This window comes from Monopterus albus, unplaced genomic scaffold (genome assembly GCF_001952655.1).
Source record: "Monopterus albus unplaced genomic scaffold, M_albus_1.0 scaffold260.1, whole genome shotgun sequence".
Taxonomy (NCBI): Eukaryota; Metazoa; Chordata; class Actinopteri; order Synbranchiformes; family Synbranchidae; genus Monopterus; species Monopterus albus.
Window position 1 is genome coordinate 1,286,128 of NW_018128140.1, and position 24,628 is coordinate 1,310,755.

General features: G+C 43.7%; 4 protein-coding genes and 1 pseudogene across 4 annotated transcripts in view; 2 read left to right on the forward strand and 3 right to left on the reverse strand.

Annotated features, from left to right (window-relative positions):
* LOC109972534 (gastrula zinc finger protein XlCGF57.1-like) overlaps positions 1-1,482 on the reverse strand; it is a 3,986-nt gene extending 2,504 nt beyond the window's left edge. Inside the window, exon 1 of the mRNA XM_020621466.1 lies at positions 943-1,482. Within this exon, the coding sequence (XP_020477122.1) occupies positions 943-1,228 (286 nt within the window). The 5' untranslated portion in view covers positions 1,229-1,482. The remainder of the gene's footprint in view (positions 1-942) is intronic.
* A 3,818-nt stretch (positions 1,483-5,300) lies between these two features.
* On the forward strand, positions 5,301-7,645 carry cart4 (cocaine- and amphetamine-regulated transcript 4). The gene is made up of 4 exons (XM_020621517.1): positions 5,301-5,448; positions 5,552-5,713; positions 6,732-6,815; positions 7,297-7,645. Exons 2-4 carry the CDS (start codon positions 5,573-5,575, stop codon positions 7,402-7,404), a joined length of 333 nt encoding a protein of 110 aa, XP_020477173.1. The 5' UTR covers positions 5,301-5,448; positions 5,552-5,572; the 3' UTR covers positions 7,405-7,645.
* A 2,064-nt stretch (positions 7,646-9,709) lies between these two features.
* Positions 9,710-13,231, reverse strand: LOC109972546 (zinc finger protein OZF-like). Its single transcript, XM_020621490.1, has 2 exons — positions 12,935-13,231; positions 9,710-10,924 (listed from the first exon to the last, which is right to left on the reverse strand). Exons 1-2 carry the CDS (start codon positions 13,113-13,115, stop codon positions 9,948-9,950), a joined length of 1,158 nt encoding a protein of 385 aa, XP_020477146.1. The 5' UTR covers positions 13,116-13,231; the 3' UTR covers positions 9,710-9,947.
* A 3,024-nt stretch (positions 13,232-16,255) lies between these two features.
* Positions 16,256-18,082, forward strand: LOC109972582 (oocyte zinc finger protein XlCOF6.1-like; annotated as a pseudogene).
* A 65-nt stretch (positions 18,083-18,147) lies between these two features.
* Positions 18,148-23,215, reverse strand: LOC109972543 (zinc finger protein 483-like). Its single transcript, XM_020621483.1, has 2 exons — positions 22,720-23,215; positions 18,148-20,279 (listed from the first exon to the last, which is right to left on the reverse strand). The coding sequence occupies exons 1-2, from the start codon at positions 22,904-22,906 to the stop codon at positions 19,195-19,197; spliced, it is 1,272 nt and encodes a 423-aa protein (XP_020477139.1). The 5' UTR covers positions 22,907-23,215; the 3' UTR covers positions 18,148-19,194.
* Positions 23,216-24,628: the final 1,413 nt, after the last annotated feature.

The window sequence follows — 24,628 nt, forward strand, 5'->3', positions numbered from 1 at the left end:
TGGCATTATGTTAATAGTCTTTATTTAAATTATATTTACTTGGAGCGTAGATCAGTGGCAATGTACCACATTCATGCGCACATTGCCTGCAGGTCACGACCACCCCCCACTCCATCTCTCTGCCTCTCTTGTTTGCTGTCCACCTCTCTACAACCTAGTGAGCAACAAAGGCAAAAAGCCTCAAAGATAACTTTAAAAAAGTTATTTACCTCTAATAAATATCTATATACATGTACGTTTTGTGTTGACATTCCCCGAGTGTCCCGTTTGTGTCCATATATAACTGATACCCCTGATGTTTACAGTAGCCTGGTTTTAACATGTTGACATAACCGTCAGTAGGACGATGTGGTACCCACACCTTTGCTGAACCAGGAGAGGTCCATATGGACCTTTTTGGTCTCGTGCAGATTATGTGGAAACATTATGGCTGGAAGCATCTAGTCAGTATGCGAGTGCCTTTTGCATCATTTTGCCTGAAGTCCCAGGACTAAGTGGTTGGATTGGCAGACGTCTGTGTGATTGACTTCCATGCCTCTGAGGACCAGTAGGGGAACCATGTCTCAACCAGCAAATGTGACACAAATGATAAGATTTCTGTGTGGTATCTGAACGTTACTCTGTGATCTGGTTGCAGATGTGGCGACAACATTGCATAAGACACATGAACTGAAGTGATTTCACACTGTTGGCTCAGTCTTAGGAGAGTCAATGATATGAAATCTTTAGAGGATTTGATTAAAGAGTTTACTTAAACACTTTGTCAGTTTTCTGTAGGGAAGTGAAGTCTGATTCCCCTAACCTGAACAGCTATCTGTACCTACTCTCTAACCTACTGCACTCTGGCTGGCAGGGCTTTTATTTTGGAGCAGAGAGGAAGTGTGAGTGGATGTGTGTGTGCGTGCTCCTTGACCTGGTACTGCGGGTCCTGCGGGGACTGACCTGCTCTGTGCAGCCGCACTTCGGGCTTCAGCACGGCATCGAGCAGCCTCCTCTGGCGGCAGATCTCCCGCTCGGACCGCTCCACTCGCTCTTCGTACTCCGCCACGGTTTCCTCAAACAGAGCGACGATCTCCTCCGCAGCCGCCGTTAGCCGTTCGGCGAGCATCGCTCTCAGCACCGGGATCTCCGCCGCTTCTTCTCCTTTCTCCACCTGCAGCAGGAAGTCTTCGGCGGCAGCGCTGATCCGCTCAAGGACCGAGACCCGCAGCAGCTGCACGGCGCACATCGTCCTGCTTTCTGCGCACTTTGAGCTGCGAGCGAACAAAGAGCCGCGGGGAGGTAAACAGAGACACCGATTTCCGCGTCGACGACACTTCGCTAAGAGGCGGCGAAGCGGCAGAGCGAACAGCGACTTCTGCTGGACCGGAGGAGAAATGGAGAGGGTCAACAGAATTCAGAAGGTGGAACAAGTACTCAGAAGTTAAAGTAGTTAGTGATACCACAGAATCACTCGATTAAAAGTCCAGCATTTAAGATTTTACTTAAGTACAAAATTACTGGTATCAAGATATACTTATAACGTATCAAAAATCAAAGTACTCATTATGCAGGATGACCCATTTCAGTGAATAATTTGCTGTCGCGGGGGGGCAATCCAGGTCACCACTCTGTCACAGGGCTGACCCATGGCGGAGAATTATCATCTTAGATGTGACCTAAAGATTAAAATTTAGTTGTTGTTTTTTCTGGTTTTCTCATTCTGAAATAATTACAGACTATTTGGAGTTATGAGGGGTGCCATACCAATCTAGGGTTACCCAAAATTAAACATTAAATGGCTGTAAATGAGCAAAACGAACAGCCATGGGCTCTTTAAGGGAGATGACTGTTTAGTGTTTACAGCTACTGGCGTGCCTGAGTCTGACCTTAGGAAACGTGCAGCATTAAACAGCAGCTGAAGATAATGTGCGGCCGCAGGTAGATGCTGAAGCGACATCGCACAAACACTGTTTATTCAGAAACACCACAGAAGAAGAGGATGGGATGACAGCGCTGCTTCACCGACTTTCAGAGCAGAAACGGAGACAAAAAAGCTCAGTGTGAGACCACTGACAGTGATAAACACAGGCCTCCTGGAAAATACATATTCAGATCCAGCCAACTACTGTTCAATGTGACATTGGTGCAGCAGCCTCATGGTTTTCATGTTTTTACTGTGCAGTACTTTTTACTCCAAAGCACTTTGAACTGCATGAAGCTGAGTGAATGCTGCTGCACAAATAACTTTCCAAGTGAACATTACAGCACTGCATTCAGATTTTTGTCTATGAACATATCAGCATGACAATATATTAAAGCAGCAACATTCAAGTAGTAGCAGGACGGTTTACTCCCTGAGGTGTAAAGTAACTAAGAACATTTACTGAAGTACTGTACTTAAGGACCGTTTTGAGGTATTTGTGCTCAAGTACTTCCATGTTCTGCTACTTGTCAGAGACAAACTGTAGCTACACTGGCTCAGTCCCAAAGATGGGACCTTTTGAACAGCTTATTTTTAACCAGTTCCTCAGTGGCTGTATTAACTCATATCTGTGACAGAAACATCTTCATGAAACTCGTCATTTGGACAGTTACACAAACCGTGTACTTTTTTACTGCACTACATGTATCTGATAACTTCAGTTCCTTTCCAGAATCAGATGAATCAAACCAAACCCAGTAGAACCATCAGACTCTATTGATCCTGGTGGGAAATCCACCAGCAGGATGGAAAGTACTTCATATTATATGTATATAAGGTAGTTACCATCACCTCCACCTTTACCAGCTGCAGCATTAAAGTGATGGACACAGTAACATATCAGTCACTATGATCCAGCAGTATCAGAGATGTTACTGGGAAACGGGCCGTTCTGCAGGACGAGTACTGGTACTGTTGGTACTTCAAGTAGATTTTCTATCTTGTTGGTACTTCAAGTAGATTTGGATGCTCATATCTTTGTAGTTTTACTTAAGTAACATGTTGAATGCAGGACATTTACTTTTTATTACTAGACCTACTAAACATTTGTAGATACTTCTTCCACCACTGTACTTGAATGAAGTACAAGACCTCAAATGTGTTCCAAAGTACAGTAGTCAGGTAAATGTACTTTGTTACTTTCCACCACTGCAGTAATGTGTTGCAGGTAATAAGTTTGAATGGTGCAACACCATGAGACTACTGTGTTAATGCAACACCCGTTTTATTGCTTCAACCCCATTCCACAGATTCATCCTGGTTTTTTTTTTTTTTTACCTTTTCAAGGTGACGACCCGTGTTTCACGGTGCTCCGGCTGTAAAAACCCTCTGAGGCCCAAGGAGGGGGAGTGCATCAGAGTGCCCCTGTTCATGAGGAGAGGGTTAATTTGTGGTCAGTGAGGCGCTGCAGCTGCACGCTGACATTTAGCTGCTAATGAGAGCTGAGATGAATGCTGCGGTTGCCTCGTGATGAAAATCAGACAAAGAAAAGGGCACAAACACAGTCATCCTGCGTCATCATTAAACATAGGCCCGATCTCAGGTCAGTTGGATCAGACCCGTGGCCCCAGCTGAGGTGCATGATGGGCATTTATTGACGAACAACAGTCAGATGGAACTGAGGCATGAATCCTCTGTGCACCTGACCTGCAACAGGAAGCAGCTGCAGTTCAATCAGCAGGTGGAGACAGAAGCTGCTCATGAGTCAAACACACAAGTGTCCTCATGAGGAGATGCCACACAAACCAACCCTTGTTAAAGCAATGCCGTAGTGACCAAGTCCCAGCAGAGAGCGTGTTGTACCCGGTACTTTTTACCATACTGACTCTGAGAGACGAGGCAGTCCAAGTAACTTCAAAAGAGTGCTGATTTATTTAACACAGGTAAAAATTAACATTACACGCTCAGGCATCTTGCACCTCCAAACTGCACGCAGGCAGATGAAAGATGAAAGACCCCGAACCAAACCAGGCCTATACATTTATCTCTTCGGTTGGGCTAGCCCCATACTACACAGGAACGCCAAACCGCGACGTGTCCTTGGTGCCAGCTTTGCAGCTGGCCATAGCAGTAGTCAAAATATGAAGTAAATCAATGTGTGTGTAGCTAAAAACATTCTCACACGACCTAAGTGACATGTCATGACATTAAACATAAGAACATATTATGGCTAAGGCTACAGTTATACACGTCATAATAATAATATTAAACACCCTGTCTGCTGACAGACATCAACTTTTCTATCTAGTTATCCTTGACCAGATGTACCCTGTAGAAACTCATGAGCATGACTAAGCATTTAACAGTCTAACTAGACATCCTATCTCCACTAAACATTTCTAATACATAAAGTATCTAACCAATATCTATCTGACTAAAAGTACCTAACAAGCGCGCTACCAACACAGTCGGGCCTGGCCACACCCGCATGTGGGGAATTCAACATAATCCCAGAAAATCTGCACAATACTCGCACATCAAGTTCAGCTTCGGTGAAGTCTGACTGATCAGTTTGTCGCACGATGGCCACAGAGACACGACAACCACAAACAGACACAAAAGGGTGGAAGTGTCTGTTACACGCATCTGGTGTCTCATAATTTGTCCACAGTAACACAAGCTGTGAACAATCTGGTGTTCACAGTCATGTACTTCCTGTGCCAGCTCAGGAAGTTCGACCTGCCCCAGGAGCTGCTGATACAGTTCTACAGAGGAATCATCGAGTCTGTTCTCTGCTCATCCATCACTGACTGGTTTGGCTCAGCAACCACATAGGACAGGAACAGACTCCAGCAAACAGTTGGGTTGCAGACAGCCTGCCCTCCCTGGAGGACCTGTATACCTCACGGGTCAAAAGGAGGGTGGAGCGGATCACTGCAGACCCCTCACACCCTGGACACAGACTGTATGAACGCCTCCCCTCTGGACGGCGCTACAGGTCACTGTACACCAAGACAAGCAGGCACAAGGACAGTTTCTTTCCGTCACACCCATGAACAGTTAGTCTAGGTTTTGCTCTTCAACTTGTCTATATTCTGCATTTATTGCTGTGCCCATCGGGGGCCACTGGGCTGGAGTCAAATTCCTTGTATTTTTGACAATACTTGGCAATATAGTTTATGCTTAAACGATCAATAGGAAATACGACTGATAATATGTGATCAATAAAACACAAATCACATAATGAAGTGACGGCGTCACCGTGCAACCATCGACCTCAGGTCTGCAGCATCAAGCTGTTTAATAAGAACCACAGATAAGCTTCACGTTTATCTGTTGTGTGAGAACAGCGTGTCAGCAGAGACGTCCCCCGGCGGGAGCAGAGCTATAAATACAGGAGCTGACGGTGCCCAGAGCACACGTGAGGAGGAGGACGAGCAGCTCACAGGGGCAGGGGGACAGGACAAACACAAAGAAGAAGAAATAAAGACCAGGACTCTGCAGAATAGACACCAAAGAAGAAGACAACACCGACTATTTCTACAGTACTGCTGTTCACATCTGTCTCACAGAACTTCATTCATTTTTTAGCTTTTAGCATCAGTATTAAATCCATAAAAACAACAAATTCTGTTCTTACACTTTTAGGTTTTCATTACATTTTCGGTGATGGAGAGCGTCCGGGCTGTGGTCCTACTGTCCATCTGTCTGTCCGTGCTGACATCACTCTGTCAGGGTCAAAGGTCGACTGACAGCCAGCTGCCATCTGCACCTGGTGAGCCGGTCCTCGGACTCACAGCTGGAGAGCTGGTGAGTGATCTGTCTGCACACAGGATCTCTGTTTCCATCATATATCTATCGGGGTTTTATTATAACATGGATTTATAGATTAACTGTCGTTTGTCTTTTTACTGAAGAAGTTTGTTTTACTGAAGCCACATGACATCATTTTGAAGATGTCAATGTTGTAAACTACAGTCCAGCTGTAAGTAATTTAGTAGTAAAATGGTCAATTTACTGCAGTAACCTAAGGTGTTTTAATTAAGCAGGTAAAATGTTTTAATTATAACTAATGACAGTGGTAAAAGTAAAAACAGCAGGACTGAAAATGTGATAAAACAGCTGGTAAAAGATGGTTACGTTGCAACGGAGATGTCAAAAGAATCAGTTATGTTTCTGGTGGTGAGTGATGGTGAAATGTTAAGATCGTCACGTTGGTCAGATTTAACATGTTAAGAAAATGTTTAAATGTGGAGACGAATTATACAAAATGGACTGTCAGAAAAAACTGATGCAATTATGAGCAATTAAATTGGCAAACTAGTCACTTAGGTGGTGAACTGTGAACTATATGCGCTCAAACCCTAGTTTATCAAACTGGCAAAAGACCATTCAATTTTAACTAAAGAATAAAAGTGTTCACAAGGTAAATGATGTTCTGTTGGTAAAATGATGCTGAAATTAAAAGTAAGATCTGGTCATGGTAGACATGACCAGATAAAGGTAGAAGTTTGTGGTGTGTGACTTGACAGCTAACGTACAGGCAGCTGGTCCAGTTCTAACCGGGCTGGTAAAAGGTACCAACGCAAAATGAGGTAAGCTGCTAAACGAGTGTGAAAGTCAGACTAATTAAAATGACACCAACAAAGGTGATTCATTAAAACTAATGTGGTTCAATTTTACCCAGTTGTTTAGCTGGAGACTGTCCTGTGTTGCTGTGTGTACTGATGTGTATTACTGAGTGTATTTGTGTGTTGCTGTGTGTACTGATGTGTATTGATTGCATTTGTGTCACTGTGTGTGTGTGTGTGTCACCGTGTGTCTCCAGGCTGCAGCGCTGCAGGGTTTCCTGGATGAAGCCGACACCAAAGCTGGCCTGTCCGTGGAGAAGAAAGCTAGCATCTTCCCACGGGTGAGGGTGGCCGGTGACCACATGACACGTCTGCCTTTCCTGCATGTAAACACAACCAGACAGGTGGCTGGTCCACGAGCCTCTGATTGGACCACAGCAGAGTTTCCCTCCTCTGTTCCCATCACAGGCCTTAAGGCTCAGCTCTGGTCTATTTGTGCGACCTCAGCTCAGTCTATGCAATCAGAAATAAGTTATGAAACCACCAGGCTTAAACTCCTGCATTTCTAACTGGTGACTTGAGGTTCAGACAGGGAGCTGCAGATGAGAGATGTTTATGTAGATTTACCATAGACTCTTGGATCTCAAGCTACTAAAAGATGATACAAACTGTTAGATGTATAAGCAGCTGCAGTGATGGTGTACGATGCTCTGGTGACCTGCGTTCACCACGGTACCTGAACGCCTCCTGTGCGGACACGGAGTAGTGTTAGTGTGTTTGAGAGTCCACACTGAAACCTACCTGTCTGTCTGTCTGTCTCAGTGCGACATCGGTGAGCGGTGTGCCATGAAGCATGGACCTCGGATTGGGCGACTGTGCGACTGTCTGAGAGGAACTGCCTGTAACACTTTCTTCCTGCGCTGCTATTGAACACACACACACACACACACACGTTTGTACCTGTCTTTGTGAGGACACAGTCTCTACCTCTGAACCTGGACCCTAAAACCTGGTCTGAACCCTGAAACAGGTCTTTTGAGGACTCACTGTTGAGCTCTGTGATGGGTCCTTACAAATACAGACACACCTCTGCATGTTTCAGCCTTTGCCTTCACGTTTCAGTGTCCGTGCTTAGATTCATTAATTTTGTTAAATAAATACTCTTCACGAAGCTGCACGGCTCCATGACCTCATCATTTATCATCAGGTCCTGAGGTTGGTCAGGCGGTCTACATCCTGGCCTGACGCCCAGACCTCACTGCACTCATGTTGGTTATTGTATCATTATTAGTTTGTGACTTTAGGGCTTTAGTGACCTTCAGGGAGTTTTACAATCAACACAACTTTTGGTGTGTTCAGACACGCTCTCTGTAACACAAGACCAACATGTTCACATAAGCCTTTTGTCACGGATGTTGTTGGTCTTCTGGTTTGACTTCCTTTTAACAGAGCTGTGTGTGTGAAGGGCTGAATACTGAAGCTCAGCGTGTCACTGCATGCACCGATATAAAACGCAGCGTTGAATTGTGTAACAGCAGCCACTTGTGTCACATCACACTGAATTTGCGTCCTTCTGTCCTCACTCTGTGGTCACTCCTTGCTGTCACGACCCTCCTGAGCTCAGCGTGGGCAACTCTTGTGGCAGCCACGTCAGTCCACTGTGCTGAAACCAGGAGGATGAGAAGAACCAAGAGGCCAAACACCTGGAACAGCAGCAGGAGAGAATGAAAGCTGAGCCATTTGGCACATGTAATGCAAAAACACAGGTGGCCCACTGGTGCAGGCAGGATGTGGACAGAGGCGGCAGGCTTCACATGAAAATGTGTCACATGTGGGGCTCTGAGAAAACCCAGGACAAACTGCTCTGAACAGAGTAAATGAAAAATGATACATAATTCATCCAGTAACTCCACACGCACTCGCACAGCTCCTCTCCTGGACAGACACCCTCCGACCCTATCCGTCTCCACAACCCACTCACAGCAGGAGGTGGCAGAGACAGATCTTGACTAGCTTTTTATTTTGATCAGTTTCTGGAAATTTGGTGAAAATTTCCTGAATGCCTGACTAGAGCTGGTTTACTTTCTGCAGACAGCGAGTTACTGAGAAGGAATTTCCTGTCACAGCGCTGATCTAAGAATACACAGCAGAGACAGGTGTGAACACCCAGAAACACCACTTCCCCCATCAATCCTCCTTGATTAGACCCCCAGTGAGGCTGATCGGCCCTGAGGACACAGCTCTCGACAAACTCTCCTATACAAGTTCGTGACTGAATGTTTTTAACCAGGATTGAGGGGTTCATTCCCACGACATGTGAAATGTACTCACCTCCACCCAGCTCCAGCTCTCTGCTGCTCTGACACAAATCAAACCACAGGTGGAGACTGACACGGGGATCAGACCACGCCACAGTAATCAGGGGTCTGCTCAGTTGAGGCCACGTAGTCTGGTTTGTATCTCCTCCTGTTGGTGGATTCTGTATGTGGGTTGATTTACTTTGTTTTACTTCCTGTTTTTATCAGTACCTGCCCTCTTTGTTCTAACCTGGTGAAGAAAAGCTGAGCTCTGAGCAACGTCCAATCAGACAGGAGCTGCATCTGATCCACAGAACCTTTAACTCAGGCGTCAATGACGCAGGCCGAGCTTATCGTCGAGCATCAGAGGCAGGATGGCATTTAGCTGGCAGCCCAGCTGAGGGAGGTGGGGCCTTACTCTCCCTCTCTGCTCTTTAAACCCTGTTTGTCGTCTTTACATTGACACTGCTTTCTGTTCATTCTTGTCCTTTTATGTGGTTTTGTTAAACACACTAAAAGGTGCCAAGTACAAAAGCCGAGGGCATCCTGCAGCCACAATGTCACCAAATGAAAACTGTGTAATGAACAGAGACTGGATAAGCAGCCCGATGCGGACCTTAAAGCCACCTTATTCCAGCTTCAACTTGTTGAGGTCAAGTCCTTTCTCAGCCAAAGTGACCTGGAGGCGGCTCTTCAGGCCGTCGTTAGTTCCAGGCAGTGGTCTATATGCAGGTCTTAGTCTCGCTACCTGTTCTCGACTCCAGCTGCTGCAGAATGCAGCTGCTCGCCTTGGTTTATCAGAACATGTGGAAGGTTTTATTTAATGTAGTTTTAAAGGTTTCTGGCTATGTCCTAATTCCCTGATCTGTTCATTCCTCATGCCAGTGATAAGAACATTCCTATTTCTGACTGAGGAACGAGGGAACGTGAGACCAACCTTATTCACACACGTATTTTATTAAACTGACACAGCCCTGTATTAGTAATCTGCTGAGGGCTGATTTTACAACAAAAATGAGCCTCTTACAATCATAATACATTTAGTTCTTTCATAATTGTAAAAAAACCCATCCATAAGTATTGATATTAAAATGCCCAGTTGAACAGTCTGTGGTGGGAAGTAGGATGCTCACAGCTTCCCAGATGCTTCAGTGGCTATTTACACGTGAAGCAACTTCAGCTGCTGCTCTCCCCGGCACACTTGTGGCTTTTGACCTGCGACTGCCAGGTGAACCGTTTGTCACAGATACTGCAGCTGAACTGTTTCTGTCCTGTGTGCACGGAGAAGTGGTATGTCAGATTTGCTTTCTGAGAAAAACTTTTATCACACACTGGGCAACTATATGGCTTCTCTCCGGTGTGGACTGTCATGTGTTTATTTAGACCCCCCTTTTGTGTAAAGCTTTTCTCACAATACAAGCATCTGAAGGGTTTCTCCCCAGTGTGGATTCTTATGTGGTTTACTAGAGCACAACGCACGGCAAAGCTCGTGTCACAAAAGGAACAGCTGAAAGGCTTTTCTCCCGAGTGACACCTCATGTGACGAAGCAGGTTTGGCCTCTGGGAAAATCTTTTACCACAAATTGAGCAGCTATATGGTTTCTCTCCTGTGTGATACCTCATGTGTCGCCGCAGACTGTCCTTGCGACCAAATTTTCTTCCACATTCACAGCAGATAAATGACTTTATGGCTGCTTTACATTTGACATAACTCACATAACCGGCGTTATTTGTCAGAGAGTTTAAACCTGACTGCAGTTCCCCCATCTCCTCACAATCGTTATCACTGATCTCAGTCTCAGGTTCAGAAGAGTTCAAAGCTTTGTCACCAGTCTCTAGGTGTAAGAGTCTATGTGGACCTGGGTTCCTGGCTGGTTCTGGTTCTCCACAGTCCTCTCCTCCCTCAGAGTATCTGTTCTCCTCAGTATGGCTCTGATGAAGCTGTGAGGACTGAGGTTCCTCTTCATCATCTTCATTCTTCACAGGGACGGGAGTGAATAGGAACTTGGTGACACCAGCCTCCTCCAGCCCCTGAAGCTGCTCTCCTCCCTGAATAGTCCACAGTTCCTCCTTAATGGGTGGGGGCTCTGCCGGGTCCTGCTGCTCAGGGGGAACCTCTTCTTTGTTCAGCTGCTGGACATCTGCAGAAAACACTGAAATATAAACAAAAACCATGAGCTCATGTTCCACAAACTGAATATGTAAAAATGTTTAGCAATGTCAAACACCATTCACCGAAGGCAATAACATTCATCACAGTTCTCAAGACCCTCCATCCACCTGATGTAGACCAGTTAAAGGGGGTTGCCATAGTAACAGTAGTGAGGTAAGTGGAAGATTTTGGTGCATGATTAAAGAAGTTAGATGATTAGCCACACCGCTGCACTGGGGGCCAGGTTTCCTCCTCAGGGAACACAGGAGGCTGTCTGGAGGGGCAGCGACACCATCTGGGTCCAAATGTTTAACTATCTGGATATTTGTTGTTTGGTTTTCAATGTTGGTATTCCAATATTAGGTTTTTTTTTTCCATTTCTAAATGTAGGATGTCAATAAAAGTGAACTGAAAAATACACTTTGTCAGCACATTCTTGTCATATTTTCTACTTATTAATTTCAGAATCAGAATCTGCTTTATTGGCCAGGTGTGTCAGGACACATGAAGAATTTTACTCTGGTACATAGGCTCTCAATGTGCACGTACATATCCCCATGCAAGAGGCAAATAAACAGTAAACCAACATAAGGCTAATATAACATAAGTAGTATTAACAGGCAGTAAACAATGCAGACAGACAAAGGAATGCTCTCTGTGAAATGAAATAAATAGGAATATAATAGAGTATTTCACTATTAAAATGTGGAAACTTACCATCTAAGCTTGGCCGCTTGACATTGTTTTATATAAGGCCATTCATTTATTTTCACTGAAGTAAACTGCTGACTGAAATGTGTGCTACTCTTATTGTAACTGCACTACCTTGTTCTATTTTTTACAGTTGGCTACCTACTGCTCCTAATGTATAGGAAGGGTTAATGCAGAGGACTAATAAAACACTTACTGCAGCTCTATGGCGTCCATCTCAGACACGAGTATTCAAATCCTAAATCATTTATGAACTTTATTGCCAAGTATGTGAAAATACAGGGAATGTGACTCCTGCTCAGAAGCCCCTGCTGTGCACCAAACTTGAATAAAAAAAACAGAACAAGTAAATACAACCATCTAATAAATATGTACATATAAAAAGGTAAAAATGAGCTATTTGGCAGGTACAGTGATCACTTCTATACACTGTGGCATTTTCTGTATCCTGTTGTACATACTGTATAAACACGGGTTCAGTGCTAATCAGAGCAACGGCCCGAGGAAAGAAACCGTCCTTGTGTCTCGTTGTCTTGGCATACAGTGACCTGTGGCGCCATCCAGAGGGGAGGAGTTTAAACAGTTTGTGTACATGATTTTCTTTGTCAGACATGAGAATCAGCTGAGTCTCTGTGGATCTGCTGGTTGGACACAGCAAGACGTGAAGATGCCACCTTTGGCTCTGGAGAGTCACAGTGGGATGTTTTCCCAGTGTCTGACATTCTGGGGATAAACAGATCAATCAGAGCATCAGGACAATGATCAGCTGATTGATCAGTGACCCTACTGTTTAAGGTCTCTTCTCACTTGTCACCATCTGTATGTGTTTTATGTAATGTAAAACAATACCCAAGCGTGTTGTGTCATCTTGTTGTGATGACTGAGGTCTGCCAGCATGGCTTGCTGTAAAAAAAATAGAGTGGCCACCTCTGACACAGCACCTGATCTGTGTCACACAGGTGGGTGTCGGAGTATGCTGGGTTACATTAATAAACCAGGTGTACCCAACAAAGTGGCCACCAACTGCACAACTGTAAAACTTGATATGTGCTGGCAGCTGGTAGAATTAATCAGACTATCTGGTATTAACGTGGTTTAATGTGGAGCAGACCGTACCGTGTTAACGGCTTCGTTAGCTTCAGGCTGGGCTGTTTATTCCCGCGGCCCGTGCTAAGCTTTGGAGCTAAGGCTTTAGCAGCAGCTAGCTACACTCGCAGCTGTGTACACGGTTTAGCTAACGTTAGCTTGGCGACAGCAGCACAGTAGTGAACATGTTTCCAGCAGAATAAAACACACAAACCTGATTCTTGCTTTGTTTCGGGTGTTAAGGCCACGCTGAGCCGTCTGCGATGGCGAAACTCCAGCTCTTCTTCATATTCGCTTATCGTTTTCTCGAAATGTCCAAAAATCTCGTCAACAGCTGCCGTTAGCCGCTGCTTCACAAACACCTTCAGACTCTGGAGTCTGGACATCTTCCACATAGATAAAGAAATACCGACGCTCCTTTCTACCGTTAATTAAACACAGAAGGTGCAAGCACTCTATTCTGCTTCTACTGTCAAATCTGACCAGAAATACAGATAACTTCCGGGTCACGTTTCAGAATAAAAGCAGTCTTGTTGACAGATGTCACACATCAAACTAAACAAACTGACACAAACAAACCAAAACAACCTGATTAAATAATATAGAAGTAAACACGAGACGCTGGATCAAGTTCTTCTTGTTGGTTTAAGTTTCTAGCTGCTGTATCAGGTTATGCTGAGCTGCATTTCTACATGCATTACACCAGACACATTTGTTCTTACATAAAGTATTAATTTAATCATATGAATGTTTTCAACAGTTACATATCAGTTACACAAGAATCCAGATGCTCTGAATCGACTTCCAGGAAACACACACGTGCTTCATAAAGGCTGAGTGATGTGTTTATTTCACACTGAATTTGGTGAAAAGCAGTGACTGTGTGCACCACCTGCTGGACATTTCGGCCTTCGGCGCTCGGACCGTGATGGCTGTAAAATGAACGTGGTCCGGGTCCGGATCTCTAAATACTGTACATCAGAGTTGAAAGTTTTACAGGTTTTGAAGTACACAGGTGTAGTGCGCCTTCTAAAGCTGCAGCAGGGCAAGCAAACAGGAAGTGCTGGTGAGGTTGGGGGAAATCTACTGATTTCAGCATTTGACTGTTATTTGTCTATTTATTTATTGCACCAAATCTTTTCCGTGGTATTTATTTTACTTTATTTCTATAGTTTGGTCATCTTGTTATTTGAGTGACTTTGAACTCAAAGTGTGATGACGTGACACCCTTTGCATGGTTAATAAATATACCCTTAGCTGTTTTGAGCATATGGACAATAAACAGAATATGTAACACTACACTGCCTGTTTTCATTCATATGTACAATATATTAATTAATGTTGATTAAATGTAGTGAGATAGGCACGTACAAGGAGCTGAACATGCACAGATCTCCACAGGTGGATGTGTTGATGTACATTACATTGTCAAATAAAAGCACCAAACTTCATCTTTAGACACAAAGCGGTAGTAGAAAATATATTTGGTTTACACTCTCAAACCAAGGCTTGTCCTCTGTATGTCCTCAGTTTAAAGGAAAGGGGAAAAAACTTAAAGGTTTTCCCAGGATTGTAAAAATGCAATAAAATACATTTCCTTCAGACTCAATTGGCTGAAAAGGTAAAAACCAGTGAATGTTCCTGAATTTGAAATTAAGTAGGGTAAGAACCTGGAAGAGCTGCCTCTTTTATTATAAAATCTAACAGTATATATGGTTACCTTTGTTTCCCTGCTCTTTGAGCAATATCTTATCACATTGTGCCACGATATTAGAAACATTTTGAGATACTGTACTATCTGAGCAACTTCATTCTAGGACGAGGCCTACAATGCAACCGAAAGCTGCAGAAATATAGTTGAAGAATGTTCTTAATGCTGCTGTTTGATTAACTTCTTCTTGGTTATGTTTCGATCAGTAAGCAAATAATTTTAGTAACGCCTCCAAACTTTATTTTGAAGTTCACCAACAATCTGCTCCGGAAGCTACAGTATTTCCTGTAGCTAATTTGACGATATGTTAGCAAGATTTCGTCTGGTAGAAATATTCTGCCCGTATCTTCAGAAACAAACAGTCTGAACGCAGAATCAGCCGGTATCAATGCGTCTGAAAGGACTTTGTGTTGCTCTCTTGTTTTCTGAAGGCTTTCCTCTCACTCATATCCCGCTACACAGCCGCGGAAGCTTAGAGCGACAGTTGGATGGAAAGCGAAGCGTGTTTGTGACAGTGTGCGCGCGGAGAAAAAGTTTGTCAGCGTGTGAAAATGTCTAAAGTCCAACTGAGGAGAGCGTTGGTGAAGCAGCGGCTAAAGTGCAGCCAAAGCAGAAGTCGCTACATCAGGGGGGCGGCCATATTCTGACCATTACGATAATGAGGTTACTTTATTGACGGTTATTAGGTCAACACGAGTTTGGTCGTTTCTACAGGGGACATCTGGTCAAGGACACCAGAAAGAAGAGTTGATGACTGTCAGCAGACAGGGTGTTTAATATTATTATTATGATGTGTAAAACTGTAGACTTAGCCATAATGTTCCTATGTTCGAGTCACGACATGTATTAGAGGTCGTGAGAATGTTTTTAGCTACACACCGCTTAACCAACAGACACACACATTCACACGTTGATTTGCTTCATGTTTTGACTACTGCTATGACCAGCTGCAAAGCTGGCAACAGAGACATCTCGGTTGACGTTTCTGTGTAGTATGGGGCTAGCCCAACCGAGGGGATATAATGTATAGACCTGGTGGGTTCAGGGTCTTTCATCTTACAACTGTCTGCGAGCAGTTTGGAGGTGCAAGGTACCTGAGCGTGTAATGTTAATTTTACCTGTGATCCTTTGAATAAATCAGCACTGTTTTGAAGTTACTTGGACTGCTTCGTTATTATGAAGTTATTATGGTAGCAAGAACTGGTCCCTTCAGATCCTAACTAAAAAAATCAAGTTTAGTCCTTGTATGAAATATTTTTGATGCTATGAAACTTAAATTAAGGTCATACTGTAATCGATAATTTTATATGAATTAAACATTTTATAATGGTAACTCAACACTTTTCTGGTGTGTTCATTTTCCAGTGTTGGTAAAATAGCCTGACAGCTGGACTTCTGAGGTCATACTGACATTGGAGGTCTGGAGCCAGATGTTTCCCATCAGTTCAGCTAAAAGTTAATGGACCCGCAGTGTTTAAAATCACTCAGGTATAATTACATATTCAGTCAACTCGATAACAAAAAAAGAATGACTCATTTTCCAGGCTGCAGTTCTGTTTCTGAGTCAAAACAAAAATGGCAGTCTGTCAACTACCTGAACAGGAAACGGTCCCAACTTGGGAAATACACACAAAATTCCAACAAATGTTCCACAATGAAAACTGATGATTCTCACGCTGATGCTTGTTACTTGACCTGACTCTTTGGTTTCAGTGTGTGAACCCTCTTTGTTCTTCCTAGGATTTTGTCCTTAAGGTTTTGAAATTCCAGGACAAAGTGGTGTTATCAATGACTACAGAGTTGATATGGAAACTGTTTTTCATAATGTGTGTCTGTATTTCATTCACCCCTGTAGATGTCCAGCAGCTGAACGAAGAGGTTCCCCCTGAGCAGCAGGACTGGGGCCCCAGCCTGGACCAGGACCCGGCAGAGCCCCCATGCATTAAGGAGGAACAGGAGGAACCGTGGACCTGTCAGGAAGGAGAGCAGTTTCAGGGGCTGGAGGAGGCTGATGTCACCAGGTTCCCATTCACTCCTATCCCTGTGAAGAGTGAAGATGATGAAGAGGAACCTCAGTCCTCATGGCTTCATCAGAGCCATGCTGAGGGGAAAAGACACTCTGAGGGAGGAGAGGACTGTGGAGGACCAGAACCAGCCAGGAACCCAGGTCCACATAGACTCTTACAGCTAGAGACCAGTGACAGGCCTGAAGAGTCTTCTGAGACTGACGTCAGTGAAGATGATTGGACAAAGACAAGAGAACATCAATCAGGCTTAAACTCTGTGACAAACAATGCACGTGATACTGACAAGGAATCGTTTATCTGTTCCAAGTGTGGGACAACATTTGGCCACAGGACAAATCTGAAAAGACATATGAAATGTCACACAGGAGAGAAACCATTCAGTTGCTCATTTTGTAGTAAATGTTTCAAGAACACTTGACTGCTAACATGAGATGCCATTCAGGGGGAAAACCTTTTAGCTGTTGTTTGTTACACAAGTTTCAGTCATGGCTGGTCACTAGATAAACACATGAGAGTCCACACTGGGGAGAAACCATTTTGTTGCTCACTTTGTAGTAAAAGATTCAGACAGCACTCTGATTTGGTCTCTCACTTTAGAATTCACACCGGAGAAAAACCTTTTTCCTGCTTGGTTGGCAACACCAGTTTCACTCAGCGCCACACTTTGGTTCAGCACATGCGAAGCCACACTGGGGCGAAACCCTTTCCTTGTTCTTTTTGTGGTAAGAGATTCTCACGAAAGGGTCACATGACCAGACACATGATGGCTCACACTGGGGAGAAGCCATTCAGCTGTGGTGTCTGTGACAAAAGATTCACTTGGCAGTCCCAGCTGAAAAGACACAAGTGTGCTGGTGAGGGCAGTGGCAGTAAATGAAGCTGTGCAGCCACAACTATTCACTAAGCACCTCGGAAACTTTAGGTTTCCTGCTGCCCCCCCCTCAGTGTGTAAGGGCAGGGCGACACCACCACTGGATGTACAGTATAACACAAATGATACATGAGAAATGAGTGATTTCCTGTCTTCTCTTGATCAAATTTGACCCAAAACACTTGAATTGTATTTAAATGACAGTCAGTGATTTTGTATGTTTCTCTTATTTCCCACAAACCCCATCCAGAGCCTTTGGACTGATGAGATCAAAGTGGAGCTGTATGGTTGCCATGCACAGCACTGTGCTTGGAGAAAACCAAACACAGCACTGTAAACACCTCATACCTGATGATCTGGGCTTGTTCTGCAGCCATAGGAAGCTTCCAGACATTGAGACGATGGTGAACTCCACTTTATACCAGGATAGTCTTGAGACAAATATGAGGCTCCTACAGAAAATGTTTACTTCAAGTTATTATTGCTGAGGCTGGTTCTGCATCTTACTGAAGAGTGGACTTCTATTTCCCCACCTGGTTTCTGAATGTTGGTTCACTTTGGAAACAAGGCAATACATAGCATGTTACAACTACCACCAGGGGCGCTACTGATGCCAGTACTCATCTATACAGGTTTTCCCTGCTATACTGCTGATCACTGTAAAGCAGGGCTGCTTCGCTGTGCTTCAGGAGTAATCTTTAATGATGCGATACTGTAACTGTCAAGAGACGTCTTAATTGGGTTAGAAAGAAACGGCACATGCCCTATAACCAGCATGTACCAGGGAAATGTGATTGTAAAAAACACAGATTTTCAAATAAAAGAAAGATACTTTATTGATGATGTTCTCATTTATATTGTAACCAGTGAACACGTCAATTAACTGCAATCCGGGGTACCCTACCACAATTAATTCTGCCTGACCAGTCGCCGGGGGCCCCTCCTGCCTTTGCATTAATGCATGAGTAGGGTACCCTGGCTTATGACTGGCAGTGGAAGATAATTCATTACTGAGAACATGAACATTTTTGTGAATACTGCTGAGACAGGATTCCCTCATTACATCAAATGCATCTGGACACACAGGAAAACACTTGAGTAAACTATAAAACACTGTTACTCTTCACAATAAGGTAAAAGAAAATGAGAAAATACAATATTAACAACAAACAGTGTTAAACCAAGGAATCATAAAAAAAGTATACTGGGGCAATGTGTTAAAAGTGTGATGTCACAGGGGCCATAAAATCACTCACTTCACACCTGAGTTTGACAGAAGGTGTGTCCTTATACTGCCTAGCACCAGGGTTCTGGTGATCTTACGGTCACCAGCACTGCAGCCGAACAGTCTCTCTCCTGTGTGTAGAGGCATGTTTTGCTTTAAACTTAATTTAGAAGACAACCTTCATCCCACACTGAAGGGTTTGTCCCCTGTGTGTCACAACATACTGCCCCTCTGTGAAGTGTCTCTTAGGGCAGACACCAAGCCGATGGTCGGCCGGCGTTGAGTGTCTGTTGGAGTTTGTCTTCCCAGGGTGTCCTGCACTGTTGGCACTAGTCGGCCCCTGTCAGTTGGGTTTTCAGCTGGTCTAACATGTTGAAACGGCATCTGCGGTTGGGTCTCATAGGTGAGAGAGAGAGACCACTCTGATTGGCTGTTGAGTTTAGCAAATCCATGCATGAGAAGACACCAGTTAGGGAAAGCCCCTTCAACCTGTCGCCGTCCAGTTTCTCGCTTATACTTCCACAGTCTGTCTCTCCTTCTTTAGGTTTCTGAATGGCAAATACAGATGCCGCCACCTGCCACTGGTCTTTGTCGCTGCCAATTCTTTCACGTTGGCTTGGTGTGTCTCTGCCCTAACAAATCAGCAGCTGAAAGGTTTTTCTCCTGAATGGAGTCTCATGTGATGAAGTAGGCTTTGCTTTTCAAGGAATCTTTTACTACAACATGAGCAAACAAACAGTTCCTCTCCTGTGTGAGTTCTCATGTGTTTCCTCAAACGGTAACTACTGCTAAATGTTTTACTGCATTTAGAGCAGCAACGCTGTTTCCCTTGTTTGTGACCTCTCGCGTGTCTCTTCAGACGGTAACTGCTGCTGAATGTTCTATCGCAGTCAGGGCAGTGGAACGGCTTCTCAGCAGCACCATGGCTCGTGTCACCGGCAGCAGTGTCATTTGTTTTTAAAGAGTTCAAGCCCAACTGACACTTCCTGGTGTCTGTACTGTCCCCTTTCCTGATTTCAGTCTCAGAAGAGTCTTCAGTCATGTCATCAGTCTCTAACAGACTATGTGGACCTGAGTTCCTGGCTGGTTGTGGTCCACCACAGTCCCCTCCTCTGACAGACTCTCTTTTCCTCTTAGTGTGGCTCCAACGAAGCTGTGAGGACTGAGGTCTCTTTTCATCATCTTCACTGACATCAGTCTCAGAGGAATCTTCAGTCATGTCATCAGTATCAGGTTCTAAGAGTCTATCTGGATCCAAGCTCCTGGCTGGTTCTGGGTGTCCAGAATCTTCTCCACAGTCTCCGTTCTCTTTAGTCTGACTTTGATGAAGCTGTGAGAACTGAGGTCTCTTTTCATCATCTTCACTGATGTCGGTCTCAGAAGAGTCTTCAGTCTTGTCATCAGTATCTGGTTGTAAAGGTTTATGTGGTTCTGGTCCTCCACAGTCCTCTCCTCCCTCACAGTGTCTGTTCTCCTCAGTGTGGCTCTGATGAAGCTGTGAGAACTGAGGTTCATCAGCTTCACTCTTCACAGGGACAGGAGTGAATGGGAACTTGGTGACATCAGCCTCCTCCAGACCCTGACGCTGCTCTCCCTCCTGACTGGTCCACAGTTCCTCCTGTTCCTCCTTAATGTGTGGGGGCTCTGCTGGGTGCTGGTCCAGGCTGGGGTCCCAGTCCTGCTGCTCTTCTTTAACAGTCACTTTCCGAATGTCTGCAATACCATCTGAAACACATAGTTGTTGATGAATATCAGTGCATTCAGACACCCAATTCTTCACAACCCAACATACTCATCAATAAAAAGTATAGAAAGTGACCCTCTGCTGTTCCTTCATCTTAATGATGGTCATGTAGGTCAACCTTTCTCTAGTTTATTATTATTGCATAAAATGACAAAACAGTGACGTGCCTTCCTGAGCAGCATAGTGAAAAAACTAAGGCAGAAGTGGACACAGCAGAGTAGAGTATAAAATAAATGAAACATTCCCACCAGGCCATAAATCTCATGTTGAAAAACAAGGCGATGCAGCCTAAGTATACTGGTGACTCTAAATTGCCTGTGGCAGTGAGTGTGTGTGGTTCTTTGTCTACATGACAGCCCTGTGCCAGACTGGTGACCTGCCAGGGTGGACCCTGGACCCTCTCACCCAGTGTTAGCTGGGATTGGCTCCAGCCCCCTGCAACCCTATTCAGGAATAAGTGGTATAGATAATGGAGTGATCTTTCTAACACATATTCAGGTACAAATACAGAAATCATTATAATATCTGATCAAAATACAAAAACCCCATCACAACATCTGATTAAAATACAAGAATCACAGACACTTAATACATCTAGTTAAACCAAGGACTGCTATATTATTACAATACAAACTTGATCAAACACTAAAATCAGTGGTTCGTCTCTTTATGTTTTCTCTTCTTACAGGCACTCATGTCACTCAGACAGACATCTCTGCCTGCACTTTCTCTTATGTGGACGTACCTGCTAACCTCCCCTTTTTTCACTGCAGCGACACACACATACACATCGCACTGGTCTAGTCACATGTAAAATGATAAGTTAGGCTCATGCTGCTGACCAATTCTCTGCTTTTCGACAGTTACAAACTAGGGCTTTTGTGTTCACAACATAGATGTTATATTTAAATTAAAGTGCAGATGCTTGTAGAACTCTTTATGGGAAATATGCAAAGATATTTCATGCATGGCACTGGCACTAGTAGTAACTGTGCACCTTTATTATAATTTGAATAGTAAATAGTGCAAGACCTGTGTGTGTGCACATTTTGACTCAAATGCATACGGAGCTCTTGCTGCTCTCTGCTGACGTTGCCTAAGGTCATGGGTCAAAAGTAGCATAGATGTATCAAGGAGAATATTTAAAAAAAGGATGTCTAAGTTGGGGGGTGCTGTCATCAAATGTCTTATCTTGTCCAATGAGCAAAGATCTAAGTTGTAAACACATCCATTACTTAAATAGAAGTACACAAACCTGTGTAAAAAAAAACTGGTAAAAGTATAAGTACTGATTCAGTCTTTACTTGAGTAAAAGTAAAAAGGTACAGGCTCTGAAATATACTCACAGCACTGTTTTGTAGTTACTTGGACTGCCTCGTCTCTCAGAGTCAGTATGGTAAAAAGTACCGGGTACAACAGTATAAAGGTAAAAGTAACCCTTCAAAGGACATTTCTACCTGCTGGTTCTGTGCAAACCGCATCTTATTTCCATTTCATTTCCAAAATTAACCCATTCATACATAAAATAAAAATGTACCACAAATAATTAATAACTAACAACAACGCATTTCTAGTCATTTTCTATAGTGTTTTCAACACAGACTAAAACTAACAGTGAACCGTCTAGAACACGGATCGGAAGTTTCGTCGGTGCCGCAGGCCTCCGTTCAGAAACACCTAAAGAAGTCGGTGAAACGTACCGCTGCACTGGACCAGTATGTTTGTTAAAAATGATGCGCCAATAACTTTTTATACCATCTGAAGTACAGCCAGACTAATGCGCATGCACGAGGTCTCCGTGAAAGCGCGAGGATCTAGTGGACTAAACAAAGGAGGGAGCGTGTAAGTCTACTGAAGAAACACGTGCCCCAGTGCAGTGTGGTGTAAAATAAAGATAATCGATAAATACCCCTAAAACTAACGAGCCTGATTTGAAAGTGTGAGGAGGAGAACGTACAGATATTTGTGTTAAAATGTAGGGAGTAAAAGTAAACGTTGAACTTGAGTATTTTTCAGACAAATGCCTTAAAAATCTACTTGGTTGGTAACCGATAGTTAGAGCCATCGGTTGAGTTGGCGCCGCAGATGGCTGCCATCGGTTCTGTACCGGAAACAAATTCCTTGTGTTTAACATACTTGGTCAGTAAAGGTGATTAAAACCTACCTAAGTAAACTAACGGAGGATCGTAAGCATCGTTACTTCCTACCTCTGACGAAGAACAGTTCAAAACAGATTTCGTGTCAGTTTACTGACACGAAGAGGACGAAAAGGTCCTCTCAGTGTAGACTTTTTCCAATATGTGTGACTGAAAACTGCCAAAACAATTAACTGTAAATTAATAATTAACACATTTATCGCTTCAGCCCCAGATCTATCACTTTCTTAACCGAGTGATGAGATAAGCCTCAAAGGGAACGAACCTGCTCCGCGTGGCCGCGGCAGGAGCACAGCATCGAGTAGCTCCCGCTGCCGCTTGTTCTCCTCTTTGGTGCGGCAAAGCTCATCCTCGTACTCCGCTACCGTTCTTTCAATCAGTCCAAATATCTCTTCAACAGCCACAGTTAGTCGCTGCTTCACCAACGATCTCAGCAGCTGGACTTTAGCCATGTTCACACACTGACGAAGACGCCTTCCCCACGCACTCCGTCACAAACACGCTTTGCTCTGCATCCGACTGGCGCTCTCGGGCTAAGCTCTGGCTGCAGCTAGCATGCTAAGTTAACTTCCGTAGCTCTGTAGAAGGACTTGAATGAGAAGGAAAACATAAAAAAAAAACGAATGAAGAGCACAAAGTCCACTCAGACGCGTCAATCCACACTCGGAACCGACTCTGATGTTTCTGTTTAACACAGAAGTGGGCCTCACATGGCAAGCAAAAACAAGACAGGCACCATTTTAGAGCAAAGAAATAAACTTCCGGGTTTTGCCCGTCAAAATAAAACGTTCATAAGTTTACTTGAACATTTACACGTTAGTAAACAAACCAAACAAACTCAACTTGTGAAAAACATAGCAACACAATAATACAAAATATACAAAGAACATCCACCTGTCCTAAAGTATATCTCACAAAAGCAGAATCATCTATCATAGATATACAGCATCTTAACTATAACTTCAGAGCTGTCAGTGGAGACAGCCAGCGGAATTATATTCCACAGCACACACAAGAACTGCCTACCGCATTGTAAGTCTTGTTTTAAAGAAAAACTGTTTCGTTGTAACAGAATACTTTGCTTGTTTTTACAAGATACTTTCAGGTTAAAACATTTTTCATGTTATGACATACTCTATTTCCTTGTTACAACAACATACTGTAGGCTAATTTGTCATTGTAACAACATACTGTATTTTCTCGTAATAATATGAGCCTTTCTCCTCTGTTGAACCACTGAATGTAAAGTCTATACAGTGGACAGCCTGACAGCCCCCAGAGGTGAGGCTATCGTGAGTCGATCGCCCCCTGGTGGCTGGCGGCAGTATCCTGCATCCTCCATGTCAGTAGATGGGACATGAACCACACTAAAAACTAAAAGTAAAAATCAAATAAATTTTTCCAAGAGGTGATTTATGTGGTTTTTGGTAGCTCTTATCATACTGTGTGTACAAGTGTGTACTGTGTGTGGTCACCTTTTGGACAGTTTATTAAAATACATTATCTGATAATATAAAAAAGAGGTGTATTTCAGATGATTGGCAGCTTTGATTGTGCTGTCATTCCACTTCTGGTCGCTGCTGCATTGTAAAATACCCAGAATACAGTCGCTGTATTCATGATATTTTGGCTTCATTTTTGCATAGTGGAGGGAAGTGGTGATGATACAGTCAATGTTCTAAATGACAAAACTCCTCGTCACACTGTGCTGTCACATGTTCACACACTGACAGCAACATTTTCTTTTTTTTCAGCATTTTTTTATTGAAACAAAGAAACACATTAACAAAACCGTACCGAACATGGGAGACAAGACAACAGTTACATGACATTACAAAAGGATATAGAGAGTTTAACGAGGTTGTAGTGTGTGAAGTGTGGGTATTTCCAACTTATGCAGTCTATGAAATGCAAGAAAGGGAAAAGGAGGAGAAGTAAATAAAAATTAAAAAAAATACCAATAATAATGATGATAACAGTACTACTAATAAAAGTGACTTGTTACATTTTAGAGCTTGGTGGGAATGTGCGTGGCCTCAGCCCCAGGTATTTGGTTCAAGTTGAAATGTGTTAAAAATGGGTTCCATGTGTCATAAAAAGCAGATAAACTATTCTGGTGAGTGGATGCCATTTTCTCTAATGTGATGTATTCTGTCAGAAGGTTGGTCCAGTGG

Bases quoted from the DNA above. Each gene is read 5' to 3' on its own strand.
- cart4 (XM_020621517.1), top strand. From the start codon at position 5,573: ATGGAGAGCGTCCGGGCTGTGGTCCTACTGTCCATCTGTCTGTCCGTG. The intron at 5,714-6,731 runs GTGAGTGATCTG...GTGTGTCTCCAG, and splicing joins GACTCACAGCTGGAGAGCTG to GCTGCAGCGCTGCAGGGTTT. The intron at 6,816-7,296 runs GTGAGGGTGGCC...TGTCTGTCTCAG, and splicing joins AAGCTAGCATCTTCCCACGG to TGCGACATCGGTGAGCGGTG.
- LOC109972543 (XM_020621483.1), bottom strand. From the start codon at position 22,906: ATGGCTAAAGTCCAGCTGCTGAGATCGTTGGTGAAGCAGCGACTAACT. The intron at 20,280-22,719 runs GTTCGTTCCCTT...TATGTGTTTCAG, and splicing joins GCCGCGGCCACGCGGAGCAG to ATGGTATTGCAGACATTCGG.
- LOC109972546 (XM_020621490.1), bottom strand. From the start codon at position 13,115: ATGTGGAAGATGTCCAGACTCCAGAGTCTGAAGGTGTTTGTGAAGCAG. The intron at 10,925-12,934 runs GTTTGTGTGTTT...TTTATATTTCAG, and splicing joins CGAAACAAAGCAAGAATCAG to TGTTTTCTGCAGATGTCCAG.